Source organism: Oncorhynchus masou, chromosome 13 (assembly GCF_036934945.1).
Source record: "Oncorhynchus masou masou isolate Uvic2021 chromosome 13, UVic_Omas_1.1, whole genome shotgun sequence".
NCBI classification, from domain to species: Eukaryota; Metazoa; Chordata; class Actinopteri; order Salmoniformes; family Salmonidae; genus Oncorhynchus; species Oncorhynchus masou.
The window spans coordinates 78,414,494-78,436,917 of record NC_088224.1 but is presented as its reverse complement, the minus strand read 5'-3'; the positions used below and the strand labels follow the sequence as shown (position 1 = coordinate 78,436,917).

Here is a 22,424-nt window from a genome sequence, read left to right as displayed (position 1 = left end):
TGTTTTATAGGTCGGACTTTGAAGTGTGAGAAAGGGGCGAGAGACCGTATCCACAATGCATTGCTTCACAATAACTTCAAAAGAAAAATATGACATTTACAAAACTGACTGACATTTACGAGAACTGTTGTTGTTGCTGCTGTTATTATTTCCATCACTATCATTATCTTATATTCCTAAGTATACTGAGGCAGTGCTCTGGTGGATGATAGATTTAAGAGCTGTTTTGTAAACAACTTAACAAAGCTACCTTCATAACCCTCTCAGGCAGATATGTATTGGCATTGACAAGATGTCGCTCATGTTTTCCATGTATTGATTTGTTGTCGACACCTTAACCTCAACAGCCTGGCTTTACAGATGTTGTCTCTGGCTGTTAGAACACTGAACTGGCTTTACAGATGTTGTCTCTGGCTGTTAGAACACTGAACTGGCTTTACAGATGTTGTCTCTGGTTGTTAGAACACTGAACTGGCTTTACAGATGTTGTCTCTGGCTGTTAGAACACTGAACTGGCTTTACAGATGTTGTCTCTGGCTGTTAGAACAACACTGAACTGACTTTACAGATGTTGTCTCTGGCTGTTAGAACACTGAACTGACTTTACAGATGTTGTCTCTGGCTGTTAGAACACTGAGCTGGCTTTACAGATGTTGTCTTTGGCTGTTAGAACACTGAGCTGGCTTTACATATGTTGTATCTGGCTGTTAGAACACTGAGCTGGCTTTACAGATGTTGTCTCTGGCTGTTAGAACACTGAACTGGCTTTACAGATGTTGTCTCTGGCTGTTAGAACACTGAACTGACTTTACAGATGTTGTCTCTGGCTGTAAGAACACTGAACTGGCTTTACAGATGTTGTCTCTGGCTGTTAGAACACTGAACTGGCTTTACAGATGTTGTCTCTGGCTGTTAGAACACTGAACTGGCTTTACAGATGTTGTCTCTGGCTGTTAGAACACTGAGCTGGCTTTACAGATGTTGTCTCTGGCTGTTAGAACACTGAGCTGGCTTTACAGATGTTGTCTCTGGCTGTTAGAACACTGAGCTGGCTTTACAGATGTTGTCTCTGGCTGTAAGAACACTGAACTGGCTTTACAGATGTTGTCTCTGGCTGTTAGAACACTGAGCTGGCTTTACAGATGTTGTCTCTGGCTGTTAGAACACTGAACTGGCTTTACAGATGTTGTCTCTGGCTGTTAGAACACTGAACTGGCTTTACAGATGTTGTCTCTGGCTGTTAGAACACTGAGCTGGCTTTACAGATGTTGTCTCTGGCTGTTAGAACACTGAGCTGGCTTTACAGATGTTGTCTCTGGCTGTTAGAACACTGAGCTGGCTTTACATATGTTGTATCTGGCTGTTAGAACACTGAGCTGGCTTTACAGATGTTGTCTCTGGCTGTTAGAACACTGAACTGGCTTTACAGATGTTGTCTCTGGCTGTTAGAACACTGAACTGGCTTTACAGATGTTGTCTCTGGCTGTTAGAACACTGAGCTGGCTTTACAGATGTTGTCTCTGGCTGTTAGAAAACTGAACTGGCTTTACAGATGTTGTCTTTGGCTGTTAGAACACTGAGCTGGCTTTACAGATGTTGTCTTTGGCTGTTAGAACACTGAGCTGGCTTTACATATGTTGTATCTGGCTGTTAGAACACTGAGCTGGCTTTACAGATGTTGTCTCTGGCTGTTAGAACACTGAACTGACTTTACAGATGTTGTCTCTGGCTGTTAGAACACTGAACTGGCTTTACAGATGTTGTCTCTGGCTGTTAGAACACTGAACTGGCTTTACAGATGTTGTCTCTGGCTGTTAGAACAACACTGAACTGACTTTACAGATGTTGTCTCTGGCTGTTAGAAAACTGAACTGGCTTTACAGATGTTGTCTCTGGCTGTTAGAACACTGAGCTGGCTTTACAGATGTTGTCTCTGGCTGTTAGAACACTGAGCTGGCTTTACAGATGTTGTCTCTGGCTGTTAGAACACTGAACTGGCTTTACAGATGTTGTCTCTGGCTGTTAGAACACTGAACTGGCTTTACAGATGTTGTCTCTGGCTGTTAGAACACTGAGCTGGCTTTACAGATGTTGTCTCTGGCTGTTAGAACACTGAACTGGCTTTACAGATGTTGTCTCTGGCTGTTAGAACAACACTGAACTGACTTTACAGATGTTGTCTCTGGCTGTTAGAACAACACTGAACTGGCTTTACAGATGTTGTCTCTGGCTGTTAGAACACTGAACTGGCTTTACAGATGTTGTCTCTGGCTGTTAGAACACTGAACTGGCTTTACAGATGTTGTCTCTGGCTGAACCCTGAGCTGTATGGATCTACAGAGACCAATGCCTTCTATTAACCCTATAGCATAATACATACATAATGCATCCGTAGTGTATCTGCCTCCCCATTGTCAGTGCATTGTAACACTTGTTATAAGCATCTATAACAGCTCACAGCTCATTAAAAGTACATTCCTATAAATACGTTGAGATTTTATAACACACTGGTGACACAGACAGCAGAACCCCTAACAGCTCCATTTCACCCTGGTTGTCTGTCTCCAGCTGCATTGAGTTGTATATATATAGAGGGTCAGGGCTGTCGTGTTTAAACACAGTTGATTCTGGAGGAGATGACTGGAGCTATAATGTAGCTGTAATGTAGATAAAGTGGCGTATTGAGGAGATGCAGTAAAGATAATGTAGGGGTGTAAAGTCGCTGAAGTTACTTAGCTAGCTGGCAGAGATGGGATGGTGATGGGTGCATTTGAAGGAGGGGACAGGGACAGACATCCAGGGAGCAGCTGAGACAGAGGACACTGAGGTGGGCTGGAGCTTCATTTATAAACATTGCCTACACACAAAATATGCCACAAATCGTGCATGCACGTGTGAATGTGCTTATCCTCCCGCAAACTTTAGACCATGAGTACACACAGTTTCTAGTGGTTGAAGTATTGCATTGCAAGAAAACAAAAGTAGCCTGGTAGCCCTGTGCAAATGGTGAATAAACACTGATTTTGCAAAACATTAAGAATACCTTCCTACTTAATGTTTTGTTCACTCAGTGTCTGTTGGCTTATTCATAACTAGAGGCAATCATTTGCTGTTAATGAGAAAAAAACGATGTATTGTGTCTTAGCATTCTGAAATAATTACAAATATATTTCCCATTATTTATTTAATTTCCATGATAATTGCAGAATAAATTCCTCACCTTTTCTGACTGTGATGGTTTGATACTCGTGAAATAGCTTATAGGCCTACAACACGTTAGGATATGGCACCATTTGTCCCATCTCTCATCCACTTCACAGTAATAAAAAGATAAGCTATTTCAAGTATTTTGCTCTATGCGATCCGATCCGATATGCAGTTTAACACCAGAACCGACGGTTAATCTTTTCCATTGATTTCTCGAGTAGACAGTACTTCATTTAGAAACATAATATATCATACGTATAGGATAACTATTGCACCTTTGTGGACATGATGGGTTCATGTTTCTGAAGGAGCCATATAACAAATGACCATGTGCATCTCTCATTTAATTGGGCCTAGCATTCAGAGACAATGTTTCAGACTTAGAGGGCAGTGCAGCATATTTAGGTTCAGGAGAAAGTCAATTCCAAAACAATATCGAATTCAAACGATCTGTTTACAGTCCACAACAATTTGCAATTGTTTATGTGTTTCAGAAATGGCAAGATGCAGGAAATGTCACTGCAAAGGAAGACATTCTGCCAACACCTCCAAAGACATTTTATCAAGTTCACCATTGGTATTTCCTTCAGATATACTGTCTTGTCCTACTTCCAATCATTCCAAAGTGAACCACAAAAGGTGAATGATGGGTGTTTTTCAGGCGGAGTTCTGATGCTCGTTCACACGTGCACAGTTCCATGACAGGTCTGATTTATAATGGGAAACATGCGTATGTCAAATCAAATCAAAGTTTATTTGTCACGTGCGCTGAATACAACAGGTACAACCTTACAGGTACAACCTTACAGTGAGATGCTTACTTAAGGCTCTAACCTGTTATTGTATGGTGTGCGCCAAGTTTCAAAATCTCAATATTTGTGTGCGCACACAGACTTTAAAAAAATGGTACATGCAGATATTTAATGCAACATTTAAACAGAAATTATGAATGAGACCCCTGAGCTTTACTGGGGAAGAGGAACCAAAATGCAAGGGTGGATTAAATAGGCAAGGGAGTGACTTGGAAAGGGATGACGCTGAGGTGTGTGTGTGTGTGTGTGTGTGTGTGTGTGTGTGTGTGTGTGTGTGTGTGTGTGTGTGTGTGTGTGTGTGTGTGTGTGTGTGTGTGTGTGTGTGTGTGTGTGTGTGTGTGTGTGTGTGTGTGTGTGTGTGTGTGTGTGTGTGTGTGTGTGTGTGTGTGTGTAAACGGAAATGGCAATATTGAGGTTGTTACCACATCTCGAGATATGCTAATTGGTATCACAATGTCCAAGTGGAACACCCACCGAACATCAGAGACCCCATATATCAATCCAAATGTGTCCATCTTAAATCCATCACGAAATGTGATTCTTGACATCTACAGACAGACCAACATCCGTCTGTGTGTTGGGGTGGTGTTGACCTCTACTGCCGTTGTGAGGGGAGATCCAAGTCGTCAGTAGAAATAAATTAGCATTAATATCCAGTCTCACGCCTCAGCTAGCTGCTAATTAGCCTGCGTTTCCACGGTATTGCCAGCTGTAATAACAGCCAACCGTATCCTGGGCACGTTTTTATGCACGTTTGCCTTGTGTGTTTCATATGTACAGTCATTGTGCCTTTTGTTTGGCAAATGGAGATAGATGTTCATATTTTTTGTCCGAAAGCATTTTCCCTCAGTTTTTTTCATCATCACAGAAAAACCTGTTCAAATAGTTGTCTTTGACCTGAGCTAGCCTGCTGAGTTAACTGTAAAGCTACTGTCTCGGTATGACCTGCACTCAGACTAGCCCGGCTGGATCGGACTGGATCAGACCAGGAAATGACATGGTATGGAGACAGGAACACAATGGTGAGGCAGCAATTACATTTCCTGCATTTCTAGGACGAGGGGAAAATGGAGGTTTGGAGTACAATTTGAGAGCCCTTGCTTTTGGAACACTCACACTGAGAAAATAACCCAACAATTCGAGCCGAGCAGAGTCAATCAAAGCCTTTGTTCCTCATGTCAGACCCATTTCCATTGGTTAGCAGGGGTCCTCTAGTTCTGGCCACAGCTTGCTAGTGAGGACAGGATTGACGTCATATAATAATAATAATAACAATTAGCAGACGTATTTATCCAAAGCGCTTTACAGTCATGCGTGCATACAATTTACTTATTACTTATGGGTGGACCTGGGAGTTGAACCCACAACCCTGACGGTGCAAGCACCATACTCTACCAACTGAGCTTTGATGTCATTGATTCATATGTTGGAGATTGCTTAAGACACAGGTGGGTAACTCCAATCCTAAAGGGCTATCACACCTGACTAAAGACCATGATAAGTGAATTACAGTATTTGTGTTGGGACAAAAATGGTAGCCCCGTAGTTCAAGTCCACCACTGTTTTGATCGTATCAGATGTTGTGTTTTCAGTAGAGTAGTGGCATTGGAACTAACACTGTGGAAAATATGACTTCAGATCTAACATGATAAGCTGTCATCATAAACCAGTACAAACACTCAAATAGAAAAACCTGCCTTGTATTGCCGTCTTTAATCAGCCTTTAATCATCGCTGTGTGTGTGTGTGGGGGGGGGGGGGGCAGAGAGCGGGAAGTTGGCATTTGGTCCCCTGGCCCAAAATTATCCCACTTCTGTTTGAGCAAAGGATTAGAATAAAGATGGAATGAACAGTTTTTTAGGGAGAGAGAGAAAGAGATGGAAGATTAATTCAGAGGGGAGATGAAGAAATGTGCAGAGGAGAGATGAAGGATACACTAGCAGAGGAAGTTAGTCTGGCAGAGGAGAGAGGAAGTTAGTCTGGCAGAAGGGAGAGGAAGTTAGTCTGGCAGAGGAGAGAGGAAGATAGTCTGGCAGAGGAGAGAGGAAGTTAGTCTGGCAGAGGAGAGAGGAAGATAGTCTGGCAGAGGAGAGAGGAAGTTAGTCTGGCAGAGGAGAGAAGAGGGAGAGGAGTATAGTCTGGCAGAAGAGAGAGGAAGTTAGTCTGGCAGAGGAGAGAGGAAGGTAGTCTGGCAGAGGAGAGAAGAGGGAGAGGAGTATAGTCTGGCAGAAGAGAGAGGAAGTTAGTCTGGCAGAGGAGAGAGGAAGGTAGTCTGGCAGAGGAGAGAGGGAGAGGAGGTTAGTCTGGCAGAGGAGAGAGGGAGAGGAGAATAGTCTGGCAGAGGAGAGAGGAAGTTAGTCTGGCAGAGGAGAGAGGAAGATAGTCTGGCAGAGGAGAGAGGAAGTTAGTCTGGCAGAAGAGAGAGGAAGGTAGTCTGGCAGAGGAGAGAAGAGGGAGAGGAGTATAGTCTGGCAGAAGAGAGAGGAAGGTAGTCTGGCAGAGGAGAGAGGGAGAGGAGGTTAGTCTGGCAGAGGAGAGAGGGAGAGGAGGATAGTCTGGCAGGGGAGAGGGGAAGATAGTCTTGCAGAGGAGAGAAGAGGGAGAGGAAGATAGTCTGGCAGAGGAGAGAAGAAGATAGTCTGGCAGAGGAGAGAGGGAGAGGAGGATAGTCTGGCAGAGGAGAGAGGGAGAGGAGGATAGTCTGGCAGGGGAGAGGGGAAGATAGTCTTGCAGAGGAGAGAAGAGGGAGAAGAAGATAGTCTGGCAGAGGAGAGAGGAAGATAGTCAGGCAGAGGAGAGAGGGAGAGGAGGATAGTCTGGCAGAGGAGAGAGGGAGAGGAGGATAGTCTGGCAGAGGAGAGAGAGAGAGGAGGGTAGTCTGGCAGAGGAGAGAGGGAGAGGAGGATAGTCTGGCAGGGGAGAGGGGAAGATAGTCTTGCAGAGGAGAGAAGAGGGAGAGGGGAAGATAGTCTGGCAGAGGAGAGAGGGAGAGGAAGATAGTCTGGCAGAGGAGAGAGGGAGAGGAGGATAGTCTGGCAGAGGAGAGAGGGAGAGGAGGATAGTCTGGCAGAGGAGAGAGGGAGAGGAGGATAGTCTGGCAGGGGAGAGAGGGAGATAATCTGGCAGAGGAGAGAGGGAGAGGAGGATAGTCTGGCAGAGGAGAGAGGGAGAGGAGGATAGTCTGGCAGAGGAGAGGGGAAGATAGTCTGGCAGGGGAGAGGGGAAGATAGTCTTGCAGAGGAGAGAAGAGAGGGAGAGGAGGATAGTCTGGCAGAGGAGAGAGGATGATGGTCTGACAGAGGAGAGAAGAGGGAGAGGAAGATAGTCTGGCAGAGGAGAGAGGGAGAGGAGGATAGTCTGGCAGAGGATAGAGGGAGAGGAGGATAGTCTGGCAGGGGAGAGGGGAAGATAGTCTTGCAGAGGAGAGAAGAGGGAGAGGAAGATAGTCTGGCAGAAGGGAGAGGAAGTTAGTCTGGCAGAGGAGAGAGGAAGATAGTCTGGCAGAGGAGAGAGGAAGTTAGTCTGGCAGAAGAGAGAGGAAGGTAGTCTGGCAGAGGAGAGAAGAGGGAGAGGAGTATAGTCTGGCAGAAGAGAGATGAAGTTAGTCTGGCAGAGGAGAGAGGAAGGTAGTCTGGCAGAGGAGAGAGGGAGAGAAGGTTAGTCTGGCAGAGGAGAGAGGGAGAGGAGGATAGTCTGGCAGGGGAGAGGGGAAGATAGTCTTGCAGAGGAGAGAAGAGGGAGAGGAAGATAGTCTGGCAGAGGAGAGAGGGAGAGGAAGATAGTCTGGCAGAGGATAGAGGGAGAGGAGGATAGTCTGGCAGAGGAGAGAGGATGATAGTCTGACAGAGGAGAGAAGAGGGAGAGGAAGATAGTCTGGCAGAGGAGAGAGGGAGAGGAGGATAGTCTGACAGAGGAGAGAGGGAGAGGAGGATGATAGTCTGGCAGGGGAGAGGGGAAGATAGTCTTGCAGAGGAGAGAAGAGGGAGAGGAAGATAGTCTGGCAGAGGTGAGAGGGAGAGGAGGATAGTCTGGCAGAGGAGAGAGGGAGAGGAGGATAGTCTGGCAGGGGAGAGGGGAAGATAGTCTTGCAGAGGAGAGAAGAGGAAGAGGAAGATTGTCTGGCAGAGGAGAGAGGGAGAGGAAGATAGTCTGGCAGAGGAGAGAAGGAGAGGAGGATAGTCTGGCAGAGGAGAGAGGGAGAGGAGGATAGTCTGGCAGGGGAGAGGGGAAGATAGTCTTAGAGAAGAGGAAGAGGAAGATAGTCTGGCAGAGGGGAGAAGAGGGAGAGGAAGATAGTCTGGCAGAGGAGAGAGGGAGAGGAGGATAGTCTGGCAGAGGAGAGAGGGAGAGGAGGAAAGTCTGGCAGGGGAGAGGGGAAGATAGTCTTGCAGAGGAGAGAAGAGGGAGAGGAAGATAGTCTGGCAGAGGAGAGAGGAAGATAGTCTGGCAGAGGAGAGAGGGAGAGGAGGATAGTCTGGCAGAGGAGAGAGGGAGAGGAGGATAGTCTGGCAGAGGAGAGGGGAAGATAGTCTGGCAGGGGAGAGGGGAAGATAGTCTTGCAGAGGAGAGAAGAGGGAGAGGAAGATAGTCTGGCAGAGGAGAGAGGAAGATAGTCTGGCAGAGGAGAGAGGGAGAGGAGGATAGTCTGGCAGAGGAGAGAGGGAGAGGAGGATAGTCTGGCAGGGGAGAGGGGAAGATAGTCTTGCAGAGGAGAGAAGAGGGAGAAGAAGATAGTCTGGCAGAGGAGAGAGGAAGAGAGTCAGGCAGAGGAGAGAGGGAGAGGAGGATAGTCTGGCAGAGGAGAGAGGGAGAGGAGGATAGTCTGGCAGGAGAGAGGGGAAGATAGTCTTGCAGAGGAGAGAAGAGGAAGAGGAAGATAGTCTGGCAGAGGAGAGAGGGAGAGGAGGATAGTCTGGCAGAGGAGAGAGGGAGAGGAGGATGATAGTCTGGCAGGGGAGAGGGGAAGATAGTCTTGCAGAGGAGAGAAGAGGGAGAGGAAGATAGTCTGGCAGAGGAGAGAGGGAGAGGAAGATAGTCTGGCAGAGGAGAGAGGGAGAGGAGGATAGTCTGGCAGAGGAGAGAGGGAGAGGAGGATAGTCTGGCAGGGGAGAGGGGAAGATAGTAGGCAGAGGAGAGAAGAGGAAGAGGAAGATTGTCTGGCAGAGGACAGAGGGAGAGGAAGATAGTCTGGCAGAGGAGAGAGGGAGAGGAGGATAGTCTGGCAGAGGAGAGAGGGAGAGGAGGATAGTCTGGCAGAGGAGAGAAGAGGAAGAGGAAGATAGTCTGGCAGAGGAGAGAGGGAGAGGAAGATAGTCTGGCAGAGGAGAGAGGGAGAGGAGGATAGTCTGGCAGGGGAGAGAGGAAAATAGTCTGTCAGAGGAGAGAAGAAGGAGAGGAAGATAGTCTGGCAGAGGAGAGAGGGAGAGGAAGATAGTCTGGCAGAGGAGAGAGGGAGAGGAGGTTAGTCTGGCAGAGGAGAGAAGAGGGAGAGGAGGTTAGTCTGGCAGAGGAGAGAGGATGATAGTCTGACAGAAGAGAGAAGAGGGAGAGGAAGATAGTCTGGCAGAGGAGAGAGGGAGAGGAAGATAGTCTGGCAGAGGAGAGAGGGAGAGGAGGTTATTCTGGCAGGGGAGAGAGAGCGAAAGGAGTTTAGTCTGGCAGAGGAGAGAGAGGGAGAGGAGGTTAGTCTGGCAGAGGAGAGAGAGGGAGAGGAGGTTAGTCTGGCAGAGGAGAGAGGAGGATAGTCTGGCAGAGGAGAGAGGTAGATAGTCTGGCAGAGGAGAGAAGAGGGAGAGGAGGTTAGTCTGGCAGAGGAGAGAGGATGATAGTGTGACAGAAGAGAGAAGAGGGAGAGGAGGATAGTCTGGCAGAGGAGAGAGAGGGAGAGGAGGTTTGTCTGGCAGTGGAGAGAGGAATATATTCTGGCAGAGGAGAGAAGAGGGAGATGAAGATAGTCTGGCAGAGGAGAGAGGGAGAGAAGGTTATTCTGGCAGAGGAGAGAGTGAAAGATGAGGTTAGTCTGGCAGAGGAGAGAGAGGGAGATGAGGTTAGTCTGGCAGAGGAGAGAGAGGGAGATGAGGTTCGTCTGACAGAGGAGAGAAGAGGGAGAGGAAGATAGTCTGGCAGAGGAGAGAGGAGGATAGTCTGGCAGAGGAGAGAGGGAGAGGTGGATAGTCTGGGAGAGGAGCCAAGAGGGAGAGGAGGATAGTCTGGCAGAGGAGAGAAGAGGGAGAGGAGGTTAGTCTGGCAGAGGAGAGAGGGAGAGGAGGATAGTCTGGCAGGGGAGAGAGGAGGATAGTCTGGCAGAGGAGAGAGGTAGATTGTCTGGCAGAGGAGAGAAGAGGGAGAGGAAGATAGTCTGGCAGAGGAGAAAGGGAAAGGATGATAGTCTGGCAGAGGAGAGAGGAAGATAGTCTGGCAGAGGAGTGAAGAGGAAGAGGAAGATAGTCTGGCAGAGGAGAGAGGGAGAGGAGGATAGTCTGGCAGAGGAGAGAGGGAGAGGTGGATAGTCTGGCAGAGGAGAGAGGGAGAGGTGGATAGTCTGGCAGAGGAGAGAGGGAGACGTAGATAGTCTGGCAGAGGAGAGAGGAAGATAGTCTGCCAGAGGAGAGAGGAAGATAGTCTGACAGAGGAGAGAGGAAGATAGTCTGACAGAGGAGAGAAGAAGATAGTCTGGCAGAGGAGAGAGGAAGATAGTCTGGCAGAGGAGAGAGGGAGAGGTGGATAGTCTGGCAGAGGAGAGAGGGAGATAGTCTGGCAGAGGAGAGAAGAGGTTAGCGGAAGATAGTCTGGCAGAGGAGAGAGGGAGGGGAGGTTAGTCTGGCAGAGGAGAGTGGAGTGAGAGGATGTTAGTCTGGCAGAGGGGAGAGGAGGGAGAGGAGGTTAGTCTGGCAGAGGAGAGAAGAGGGAGAGGAAGATAGTCTGGCAGAGGAGAGAGGGAGAGGTGGATAGTCTGGCAGAGGAGAGAGGGAGAGGTGGATAGTCTGACAGAGGAGAGAGGAGGGAGAGGAAGATAGTCTGGCAGAGGAGAGAGGAGGGAGAGGAGGTTAGTCTGGCAGAGGAGAGTGGAGGGAGAGGATGTTAGTCTGGCAGAGGAGAGAGGAGGGAGAGGAGGTTAGTCTGGCAGAGGAGAGAGGTAGATATTCTGGCAGAGGAGAGAGGAGGACAGTCTGGCAGAGGAGAGAGGGAGAGGAGGTTATTCTGGCAGAGGAGAGAGAGGGAGATGAGGTTAGTCTGACAGAGGAGAGAGAGGGAGAGGTGGTTAGTCTGGCAGAGGAGAGAGAGGGAGATGAGATTAGTCTGGCAGAGGAGAGAGAGGGAGAGGAGGTTAGTCTGGCAGAGGAGAGAGAGGGAGAGTAGGCTATCTGGCAGAGGAGAGAGGGAGAGGAGGATAGTCTGGTAGAGGAGAGAGGAGGATAGTCTGGCAGAGGAGAGAGGGAGAGGTGGATAGTCTGGCAGAGGAGAGAGGTAGATAGTCTGGCAGAGGAGAGAGGAGGATAGTCTGGCAGAGGAAAGACGTTGATAGTCTGGCAGAGGAGAGAGGGAGAGGAGGTTATTCTGGCAGAGGAGAGAGAGGGAGATGAGGTTAGTCTGGCAGAGGAGAGAGAGGGAGAGGAGGTTATTCTGGCAGAGGAGAGAGAGGGAGATGAGGTTAGTTTGGCAGAGGAGAGAGGGAGAGGAGGATAGTCTGGCAGGGGAGAGAGGAGGATAGTCTGGCAGAGGAGAGAGGGAGAGAAGGTTATTCTGGCAGAGGATAGAGAGGAAGATGAGGTTAGTCTGGCAGAGGAGAGAGAGGGAGATGAGGTTCGTCTGACAGAGGAGAGAAGAGGGAGAGGAAGATAGTCTGGCAGAGGAGAGAGGGAGAGGAGGATAGTCTGGCAGGGGAGAGAGGGATAGGAGGATAGTCTGGCAGAGGAGAGAGAGGGAGATGAGGTTAGTCTGACAGAGGAGAGAGAGGGAGAGGAGGTTATTCTGGCAGAGGAGAGAGAGGGAGATGAGGTTAGTCTGGCAGAGGAGAGAGAGGGAGATGAGGTTAATCTGGCAGAGGAGAGAGAAGGAGATGAGGTTAGTCTGGCAGAGGAGAGAGAGGGAGATGAGGTTAGTCTGACAGAGGAGAGAGAGGGAGAGGAGGTTATTCTGGCAGAGGAGAGAGAGGGAGATGAGGTTAGTCTGGCAGAGGAGAGAGAGGGAGATGAGGTTAGTCTGGCAGAGGAGAGAGAGGGAGATGAGGTTAGTCTGGCAGAGGAGAGAGAGGGAGATGAGGTTAGTCTGGCAGAGGAGAGAGGGAGATGAGGTTAGTCTGGCAGAGGAGAGAGAGGGAGATGAGGTTAGTCTGGCAGAGGAGAGAGAGGGAGATGAGGTTAGTCTGACAGAGGAGAGAGAGGGAGAGTAGGCTATCTGGCAGAGGAGAGAGGGAGAGGAAGATAGTCTGGCAGAGGAAGAGGAGGATAGTCTGGAAGAGGACAGTAGAAGAGGAGGATAGTCTGGCAGAGGAGAGAGGAAGAGAGGAGAGGGAAAAATTTATATTAACAGGAGATTGGGGAGAGGTGGAGGACTGGTAAAAGACAGAGACAGATGGAGGTAAGAGGTGTGGTAAAGGACAGAGGAGAGATGGACAAATGGAGAGCGAGGTGTGGTAGAGGACAAAGGAGAGATGGACAGATGGAGTGGGAGGTGTGGTAGAGGAAGAAGAGAGAAAGACAGATGGGGTAGAGGTGTGGTAGAGGACAGATGAGAGATGGAATGATGGTGGAAGAGGTGTCGTAGAAGACAGAGGTAGAGAGATGGACAGATGGAGGGAGAGGTGTGGTCGAGGACAGAGGTAGAGAGATGGACAGATGGAGGGAGAGGTGTGGTCGAGGACAGAGGTAGAGAGAGGGAGAGGTGTTTTAGAGGACAGAGGTAGAGAGATGGAGATGTGTGGTAGAGGACAGAGGTAGAGAGATGAAGGGAGAGGTGTGGTAGATGACAGATGTAGAGAAATGGACAGATGGGGGGAGAGGTGTGGTAGAGGACAGAGGTAGAGAGATGGAGAGATGGAAGAAGAGGTGTGGTAGAGGACAGAGGTAGAGAGATGGACAGATGGAGGGAGACGGTGTGGTAGAGGACAGAGGTAGAGAGATGGACAGATGGAGGGAGAGGTGTGGTAGAGGACAGAGGCAGAGAGATGGACAGATCGAGGGAGAGGTATGGTAGAGGACAGAGGTGGAGAGATGGAGGAAGAGGTGTGGTAGAGGACAAAGGAGAGAGAGAGAGAGAGAGATGGAGGGAGAGGTGTGGTAGAGGACAGAGGTAGGGAGATGGACAGATGGAGGGAGAGGTGTGGTAGAGGACAGAGGTAGAGAGATGGACAGATGGAGGGAGAGGTGTGGTAGAGGACAGAGGTAGAGAGATGGACAGATGGAGGGAGAGGTGTGGTAGAGGACAGAGGTAGAGAGATGGACAGATGGAGGGAGAGGTGTGGTAGAGGACAGAGGTAGAGAGATGGACAGATGGAGGGAGAGGTGTGGTAGAGGACAGAGGTAGAGAGATGGACAGATGGAGGGAGAGGTGTGGTAGAGGACAGAGGTAGAGAGATGGACAGATGGAGGGAGAGGTGTGGTAGAGGACAGAGGGACAGATGGAGGAAGAGATGTGGATGAGGACAGAGGTAGAAAGGGGGGGGGTGTTTTCCTCTACCTGGTGTCAGGCCATCACCTTACATTTTCAGTCTGTTTTACCTGTCAGGTGTTGAACATGTTAATGAAGACACACTGGAGAGCTGAGGCAAAGGTCACACACACACACGCATACTGTGCATACACACACGCGCGTACACACACACACACACACACACAGACACACACACAGAGAAGAATAGACATGTATACACAGCGAGAGGGCTAGTGATCCTAGCATTTACCACTATTCCTTGCCCACACACACTCACACACACACACATAAAAACATACACACATACAAACACACATACACTACATGACCAAATGTATGTGGACACCTGCCATTTCAAAATCATGGGCATTAATATGGAGTTGGTCACCCATTTCCTGCTATAATAGCCTCCACTCTCCTGGGAAGGATTTCCACTACATGTTGGAACATTGCTGAAGGAACTTGCTTCCACTCAGCCACAAGAGCATTAGTGAGGTCGGAACTGATGTTGGGTGATTAAGCCTGTCTCGTAGTCAGTGTTCCAATTCATCCCAAAGGTGTTCGATGGGGTTGAGGTCAGGGCTCTTTGCAGATTAGTCAAGTTCTTCCACACCAATCTCGACAACCATTTATGGACCTCGCTTTGTGCACAGGGGCATTGTCATGCTGAAACAGGAAAGGGCCTCCCCAAACTGTTGCCACAAAGTTGGAAGCGCAGAATTGTCTAGAATGTCATTGAATGCTGTAGCGTTAAGATTTTCCTTCACTGGAACTAAGGGGCTTAGCCCGAACCATGAAAAGCAGCCCCAGATCATTATTCCTCCTCCACCAAACTTTACAGTTGGCACTATGCATTAGGCCGGTAGCGTTCTCCTGGCAGCCGCCAAACCCAGATTCGTCCGTCAGACTGCCAGATGGTGAAGCATGATTCATCACTCAAGAGAATGCGTTTCCATTTCTCTAGAGTTCAATGGTGGCAAGCTTTACACCACTCCACCCGACACTTGGCATTGTGCACGGTGATCTTAGGCTTGTGTACAGCTGCTCGGCCATGGAAACCCGTTTTATGAAGCTCCCTGTGAGCAGTTCTTGTGCTGCTGTTGCTTCCAGAGGAAGTTCAGAACTCAGTAGTGCAACCGAGGACAGTCTATTTGTTTTACACGCTACATGCCCTTCAATACAGCAACTCTAGCAGGACAATAATTTGACAAAATTACTTGTTGGAAAGGTTGCATCCTACGACGGTGCCACGTTGAAAATCACTGAGCTCTTCAGTAAGACCATTCTACTGCCAGTGTCTATCCAGATTGCATAGCTTTGTGCTCGATTTTATACACTGGTCAGCAACGGGTGTGGTTGAAATAACCGAATCTACTAATTTGAAGGGGTGTCCACATACTTTTGTATATACTGTATAGTGTACATACACACAAATAGAGACAGGTGTAGGCATAGCACGAAGTCGAGTCCAGTGAGCCATTGCCAGTTTTTCCTCAGTTGCTGTGAAATAATCTGCCTATCATTTTCTCTCATCTCTCTCCCTCACTCCGCCTCATACACAAACACATTTGGCAGAACCTGCCCTATCTTTCTACTCCCGAGTCCCTGGCCCAATTTGAACAGTATCAATGAGCGATGGTGGCCCACCGGTGCCAAAAGACCTGAGTGGAAAAAGTTCTGTGCCGTCCTGTGAAGCGTTTTCCATGACTTCTCCCTCTGCAACAAAACTTCTCTCCAATGAGAGCAGAGAGAACATTTTGCCTCTAAGCATTTTAGTTTGGATTACACGGTGTATATGCAGGGAACTCAGTTCAGACAGACTCTCATAAAGCCTTGCATATTTTACCATTTCAATGTCCAGAAGATCACCCTGTATAAGCTTCTGATCCCCGATACGACTTCTGAACTCCACACACCCTCCAAGATTGGAACTACACAATCACACAGAAACACACACACACACAATCACACAGAAACACACACACACACAATCACACAGAAACACACACAATCACACAGAAACACACACACACACACACACAATCACACAGAAACACACACAATCACACAGAAACACACACACACACACACAATAACACAGAAACACACACAATCACACAGAAACACACACACACACAATCACACAGAAACACACACAATCACACAGAAACACACACACACACAATCACACAGAAACACACACAATCACACAGAAACACACACACACACACACACAATCACACAGAAACACACACAATCACACAGAAACACACACACACACACAATCACACAGAAACACACACAATCACACAGAAACACACACACACACAATCACACAGAAACACACACAATCACACAGAAACACACACACACACAATCACACAGAAACACACACAATCACACACACACAATCACACAGAAACACACACAATCACACAGAAACACACACACACACACAATCACACAGAAACACACACAATCACACACAATCACACAGAAACACACACACACACAATCACACAGAAACAAACACAATCACACAGAAACACACACACACATACACACAGAAACACACACAATCACACACAATCACACAGAAACACACACACACACACACACACACACACAGACACACACAATCACACAGAAACACACACACACATACACACAGAAACACACACAATCACACAGAAACACACACACACATACACACAGAAACACACACAATCACACAGAAACACACACACACACACACACACACACAATCACACAGAAACACACACAATCACACAGAAACACACACACACATACACACAGCAACACACACAATCACACACAATCACACAGAAACACACACACACACACACAGAAACACACACAATCACACAGAAACACACACACACACAATCACACAGAAACACACACACACACACACGTTTACTTCGAGAATTCACTTGTCAAGATGATAGCAAAACAGTCATCTGGCTGCTGATTGGCTGTCTGACTGATCTGAAGAGTCAATCATAAATGCTGTTTCAGCAGGATTCTCTAGGGCACATCACTACAGGCTCATAAAGTTCCCTGAGACAAATATCTTCACAACAGCTATTCATAGACATATCTTTGTCACAATTTTCTCTCCCTCTCCTCCTCTCTATCCTCCCATTCTTCCTCTCTTCTTCTCTCCTATCTTTCCCCTCTCCTCATCTCCTCTTTTCATACACTCTCCCTCTCTCCTCTTCCCTTCTCCCTCTCTTCTCTCTCCTCTCTTCCTCCTCTCCTCTCTCTCTTCCCCTGAAGGTAAACTGCATTGAGAGCGATGTCACCTGAGGCAGTCCTACAGTGTGAACCATCCTACCTCTCTAACTCCATCAGCTCCACATGCATCCTGTGTATTCTGTTCCTGCTCATCCCAAAGTGCCAGCTCCTTTTACACCATTATTTTTAATGGTGTGGAAACACTAGTCACTAGACACACTATAGTAGCAATGGGCAATAACTAGGTGAGGCTCTTCTACAGAGAGAGATACAATGAACTCCGTGACTTCATTGGAATTATGTAACACTGAATTAATAGTCTTATTGATTTTTCTTTGTGAATTAGTCATCAGCCTTGGGTAGAGATATTTACATTGTAAGGGGAAGCTACAGTACGTGACTGATGCTAATTCCAGTCATTCACCCAGAAGATATCATGATACTATAGTGCTTTGTTGCTCCTCCATATAAAAGAAAGGCCCCTTGGCCTGAGGCAGGGCCAAACGACGGGCTGCTATAGAGGATAGGCCTGAAGGATAAGTACTATCCTCTGGGGTATTAAAAGGGTCGTAAACTCTAATAGGGATATTTGAACGCATTGAACTCTAAATGGCCTTGCATGAGAGGAGCGTGGACACATGATTTTTCTCCCCCAGGCCATTCTACACAGGGAAGTAGAAAATAGAAACTATTGATTTACAGTGTGCTTTTATGTGATTGCCTTAGCTGTGTTCTGTTTGTGTTTTGGTCCATTTTTTCTTCTCTTTCATTCGTTGCCTGTCCTTATACAGGGAGGCCGGTGTCACGGTTTTCTGTAGGTGAAAGAGAGTCGGACCAAAATGCGGCATGTCTATTGCATTCATGTTTATTAAAACTGAAGTAAACACGAATCAATATGAAAAAACCAATACACGAAAACGCCTAATACTGGTGCAAACTAACACACGACAGACAAAAGGACAATCCCACAAAACCCAACACCAAACAGGCTACCTAAATATGGTTCCCAATCAGAGACAATGACTAACACCTGCCTCTGATTGAGAACCATATCAGGCCAAACACAGAAACAGACAAACTAGACACTCAACATAGAATGCCCACTCAGATCACACCCTGACCAAACAAAACATATAAACATACAAAGCAAACTATGGTCAGGGTGTGACAGCCGGGGTTTCTGTGGTGATTGGACGTACATCCATAGAATACACAGTGCTTGTGATTCATTAATGTCTTGGAGTAGACTAAAGACCATAACACACACTGAACTGGGTAACTACCACAAGGGATAGTTCACCCAAATTACAAAATGGCACATTGCTTTCCTTACCCTGTAAGCAGTCTATGGACAAAGTCTGACAGCAATTCATGCTTTGGTTTAGTTTTCCTGGCTCTGTTTCTACATGCTAATGTTTTAGCATTTGTGGCACAAATCCCATTCAAATCATCAGACTGATAATATACATTTTTGAGCATCATGTCCAAAACATCCAAAAGTATCTAAAATTGATTGTGAAACTCAACAAAGTCACATATAGATGATTTGAACATGAAAAATGTTTAAAAAAATATCAGTCTCATTACTTATTTTTGCCACAAATGCTAAAATGTTAGCGGGTGCCAACAATGCCAGGGAAAGCAAAGCATGGATTGGTCATACCTTGTAATTTGGGTAAACTGTCTCATAAGGGAAACCGTATACATTATAAGATAAACATTTGAGAAAGATTTTGGGAATCTGTGTGGGTTGCTGGACAGGTAAGAGGACTGACAATAGTGAAGGTGAACAGTTGGTCAGGTGACAGAAGAATGGATGAGACTGAGGCAGGAATTCCTTTAACCACAAAGTGGTATATTTACTGGGTAGTTTGTGGTTGATTCATGGACGCACAGAATGTCTGGATTAGACGGATTTGAGGGAGAGAAAGCAGCGAGGTCGGGCGGTGGCCATTTCCTCCTTTTAATGAGTTGAGATCTGTCAGACATTTCCACCTGACCTAATTAAAGAGCCCCTGGCCCTGCTGAGCAAGTGGCCATGAATTAAAGGATGATTCCACCAACTCCATGGGCCTTTGCTACAAATTATCTTCTGCAATTCTCTGCATTCACAACAACAGATCGTAGTTCAAGACAAACACATTGGCACAATCAAGACATTGTTAATTGAAAAAGAAAAGTGTAGCCAGGTAGCACATGGACTCACACTAGCTTCTATCTATAAAGTCTACCATCTGCATAGAAACTGAGTCTACCATCTGCATAGAAACTGAATCTACCATCTGCATAGAAACTGAGTCAACCATCTGCATAGAAACTGAATCTGCCATCTGCATAGAAACTGAATCTACCATCTGCATAGAAACTGAGTCAACCATCTGCATAGAAACTGAATCTGCCATCTGCATAGAAACTGAATCTACCATCTGCATAGAAACTGAGTCAACCATCTGCATAGAAACTAAGTCAACCATCTGCATAGAAACTGAGTCTACCATCTGCATAGAAACTGATTTAGAAAAATATATCATCAATCATTAGGACTACTTTTAGCAACTGTTGCCATGTCTATAAAGAAGGATTTATAACTGGGAATAAAAAGCTACTTTATCTTACCCAGGAACATCCATCCATCTCTCTATCCCTCCATCCATCCATCTCTCTATCCCTCCATCCATCCATCTCTCTATCCCTCCATCCATCCATCTCTCTATCCCTCCATCCATCCATCCCTCTATCCCTCCATCCATCCATCTCTCTATCCCTCCATCCATCCATCTCTCTATCCCTCCATCCATCCATCTCTCTATCCCTCCATCCATCCATCTCTCTATCCCTCCATCCATCCATCTCTCTATCCCTCCATCCATCCATCTCTCTATCCCTCATCCATCCATCTCTCTATCCTTCCTTCCATCCATCCATCTCTCTATCCCTCCATCCATCCATCTCTCTATCCCTCCATCCATCCATCTCTCTATCCCTCCATCCATCCATCTCTCTATCCCTCCATCCATCCATCTCTCTATCCTTCCTTCCATCCATCCATCTCTCTATCCCTCCATCCATCCATCTCTCTATCCCTCCATCCATCCATCCCTCTCTCCCTCCATCCATCCATCTCTCTATCCTTCCATCCATCCATCTCTCTATCCCTCCATCCATCCATCCATCTCTCTATCCCTCCATCCATCCATCTCTCTATCCCTCCATCCATCCATCTCTCTATCCCTCCATCCATCCATCCCTCTCTCCCTCCATCCATCCATCTCTCTATCCTTCCATCCATCCATCTCTCTATCCCTCCATCCATCCATCTCTCTATCCCTCATTCCATCTCTCTATCCCTCCATCCATCCATTTCTCTATCCCTCCATCCATCCATCTCTCTATCCCCCATCCATCCATCCATCTCTCTATCCATCCATCCATCAATCTCTCTATCCCTCCATCCATCCATCTCTCTATCCTTCCATCCATCCATCTCTCTATCTCTCCATCCACCCATCTCTATATCCCTCCATCCATCCATCTCTCTATCCCTCCATCCATCCATCTCTCTATCCCTCCATCCATTCATCTCTCTATCCCTCCATCCATCCATCTTTCTATCCCTCCATCTTTCCCACAGAGTCCTGTATAATAGTGGTCTCAGTGGGAGAAACATCTGCAGTTGTGTTTATACTGATTGGCTGTTTGATTGCTGTTAGCTCTCTGTAATTAGCTGACAGTAGGTGATAGTAGTGGTCGTGGTAGTAGTGGTAACATGCCTGTTTAACTGACATTTCCTGCTGTTGTCTGGGAGTTGGGTGGTTTAAGGACTGTTGGCTAGAGGTTGGGTGGTGGTCTATTATGGACTGTTGGCTAGAGGTTGGGTGGTGGTCTATTATGAACTGTTGGCTAGATGTTGGGTGGTGGTCTGTTATGGACTGTTGGCTAGAGGTTGGGTGGTGGTCTATTATGGACTGTTGGCTAGAGGTTGGGTGGTTTAAGGACTGTTGGCTAGAGGTTGGGTGGTTATCTATTATGGACTGTTGGCTAGAGGTTGGGTGGTGGTCTGTTATGCACTGTTGGCTAGAGGTTGGGTGGTGGTCTGTTATGGACTGTTGGCTAGAGGTTGGGTGGTGGTCTGTTATGGACTGTTGACTAGAGGTTGGGTGGTGGTCTATTATGGACTGTTGGCTAGAGGTTGGGTCTGTTATGGTCTGTTGGCTAGAGGTTGGGTGGTGGTCTGTTATGGACTGTTGGCTAGAGGTTGGGTGGTGGTCTATTATGGACTGTTGGCTAGAGGTTGGGTGGTGGTCTGTTATGGACTGTTGGCTAGAGGTTGGGTGGTGGTATATTATGGACTGTTGGCTAGAGGTTGGGTGGTGGTCTATTATGGACTGTTGGCTAGAGGTTGGGTCTGTTATGGACTGTTGGCTAGAGGTTGGGTGGTGGTCTGTTATGGACTGTTGGCTAGAGGTTGGGTGGTGGTCTATTATGGACTGTTGGCTAGAGGTTGGGTGGTGGTCTGTTATGGACTGTTGGCTAGAGGTTGGGTGGTGGTCTATTATGGACTGTTGGCTAGAGGTTGGGTGGTGGTCTATTATGGACTGTTGGCTAGAGGTTGGGTGGTGGTCTATTATGGACTGTTGGCTAGAGGTTGGGTGGTTTAAGGACTGTTGGCTAGAGGTTGGGTGGTTATCTATTATGGACTGTTGGCTAGAGGTTGGGTGGTGGTCTGTTATGCACTGTTGGCTAGAGGTTGGGTGGTGGTCTGTTATGGACTGTTGGCTAGAGGTTGGGTGGTGGTCTGTTATGGACTGTTGACTAGAGGTTGGGTGGTGGTCTATTATGGACTGTTGGCTAGAGGTTGGGTCTGTTATGGTCTGTTGGCTAGAGGTTGGGTGGTGGTCTGTTATGGACTGTTGGCTAGAGGTTGGGTGGTGGTCTATTATGGACTGTTGGCTAGAGGTTGGGTGGTGGTCTGTTATGGACTGTTGGCTAGAGGTTGGGTGGTGGTCTATTATGGACTGTTGGCTAGAGGTTGGGTGGTGGTCTATTATGGACTGTTGGCTAGAGGTTGGGTCTGTTATGGACTGTTGGCTAGAGGTTGGGTGGTGGTCTGTTATGGACTGTTGGCTAGAGGTTAGGTGGTGGTCTATTATGGACTGTTGGCTAGAGGTTGGGTGGTGGTCTGTTATGGACTGTTGGCTAGAGGTTGGGTGGTGGTCTATTATGGACTGTTGGCTAGAGGTTGGGTGGTGGTCTATTATGGACTGTTGGCTAGAGGTTGGGTGGTGGTCTATTATGGACTGTTGGCTAGAGGTTGGGTGGTGGTCTATTATGGACTGTTGGCTAGAGTTTGCGTGGTGGTCTATTATGGACTGTTGGCTAGAAGTTGGTTGGTGGTCTATTATGGACTGTTGGCTAGAGGTTGGGTGTTGGTCTATTATGGACTGTTGGCTAGAGGTTGGGTGGTGGTCTGTTATGGACTATTGGCTAGAGGTTGGGT

At 47.4% G+C, this 22,424-nt stretch overlaps 2 protein-coding genes across 2 annotated transcripts in view; both read left to right on the top strand.

The window, feature by feature from the left end:
- The window catches only part of LOC135553107 (calsyntenin-2-like), a 509,523-nt gene that overhangs the window by 289,114 nt on the left and 197,985 nt on the right, over window positions 1-22,424 (top strand). The window lies entirely within an intron of this gene.
- Window positions 16,989-20,647, top strand: LOC135551618 (splicing factor 3A subunit 2-like). Its single transcript, XM_064982808.1, has 3 exons — window positions 16,989-17,086; window positions 19,530-19,946; window positions 20,272-20,647. The coding sequence occupies exons 1-3, from the start codon at window positions 16,989-16,991 to the stop codon at window positions 20,645-20,647; spliced, it is 891 nt and encodes a 296-aa protein (XP_064838880.1).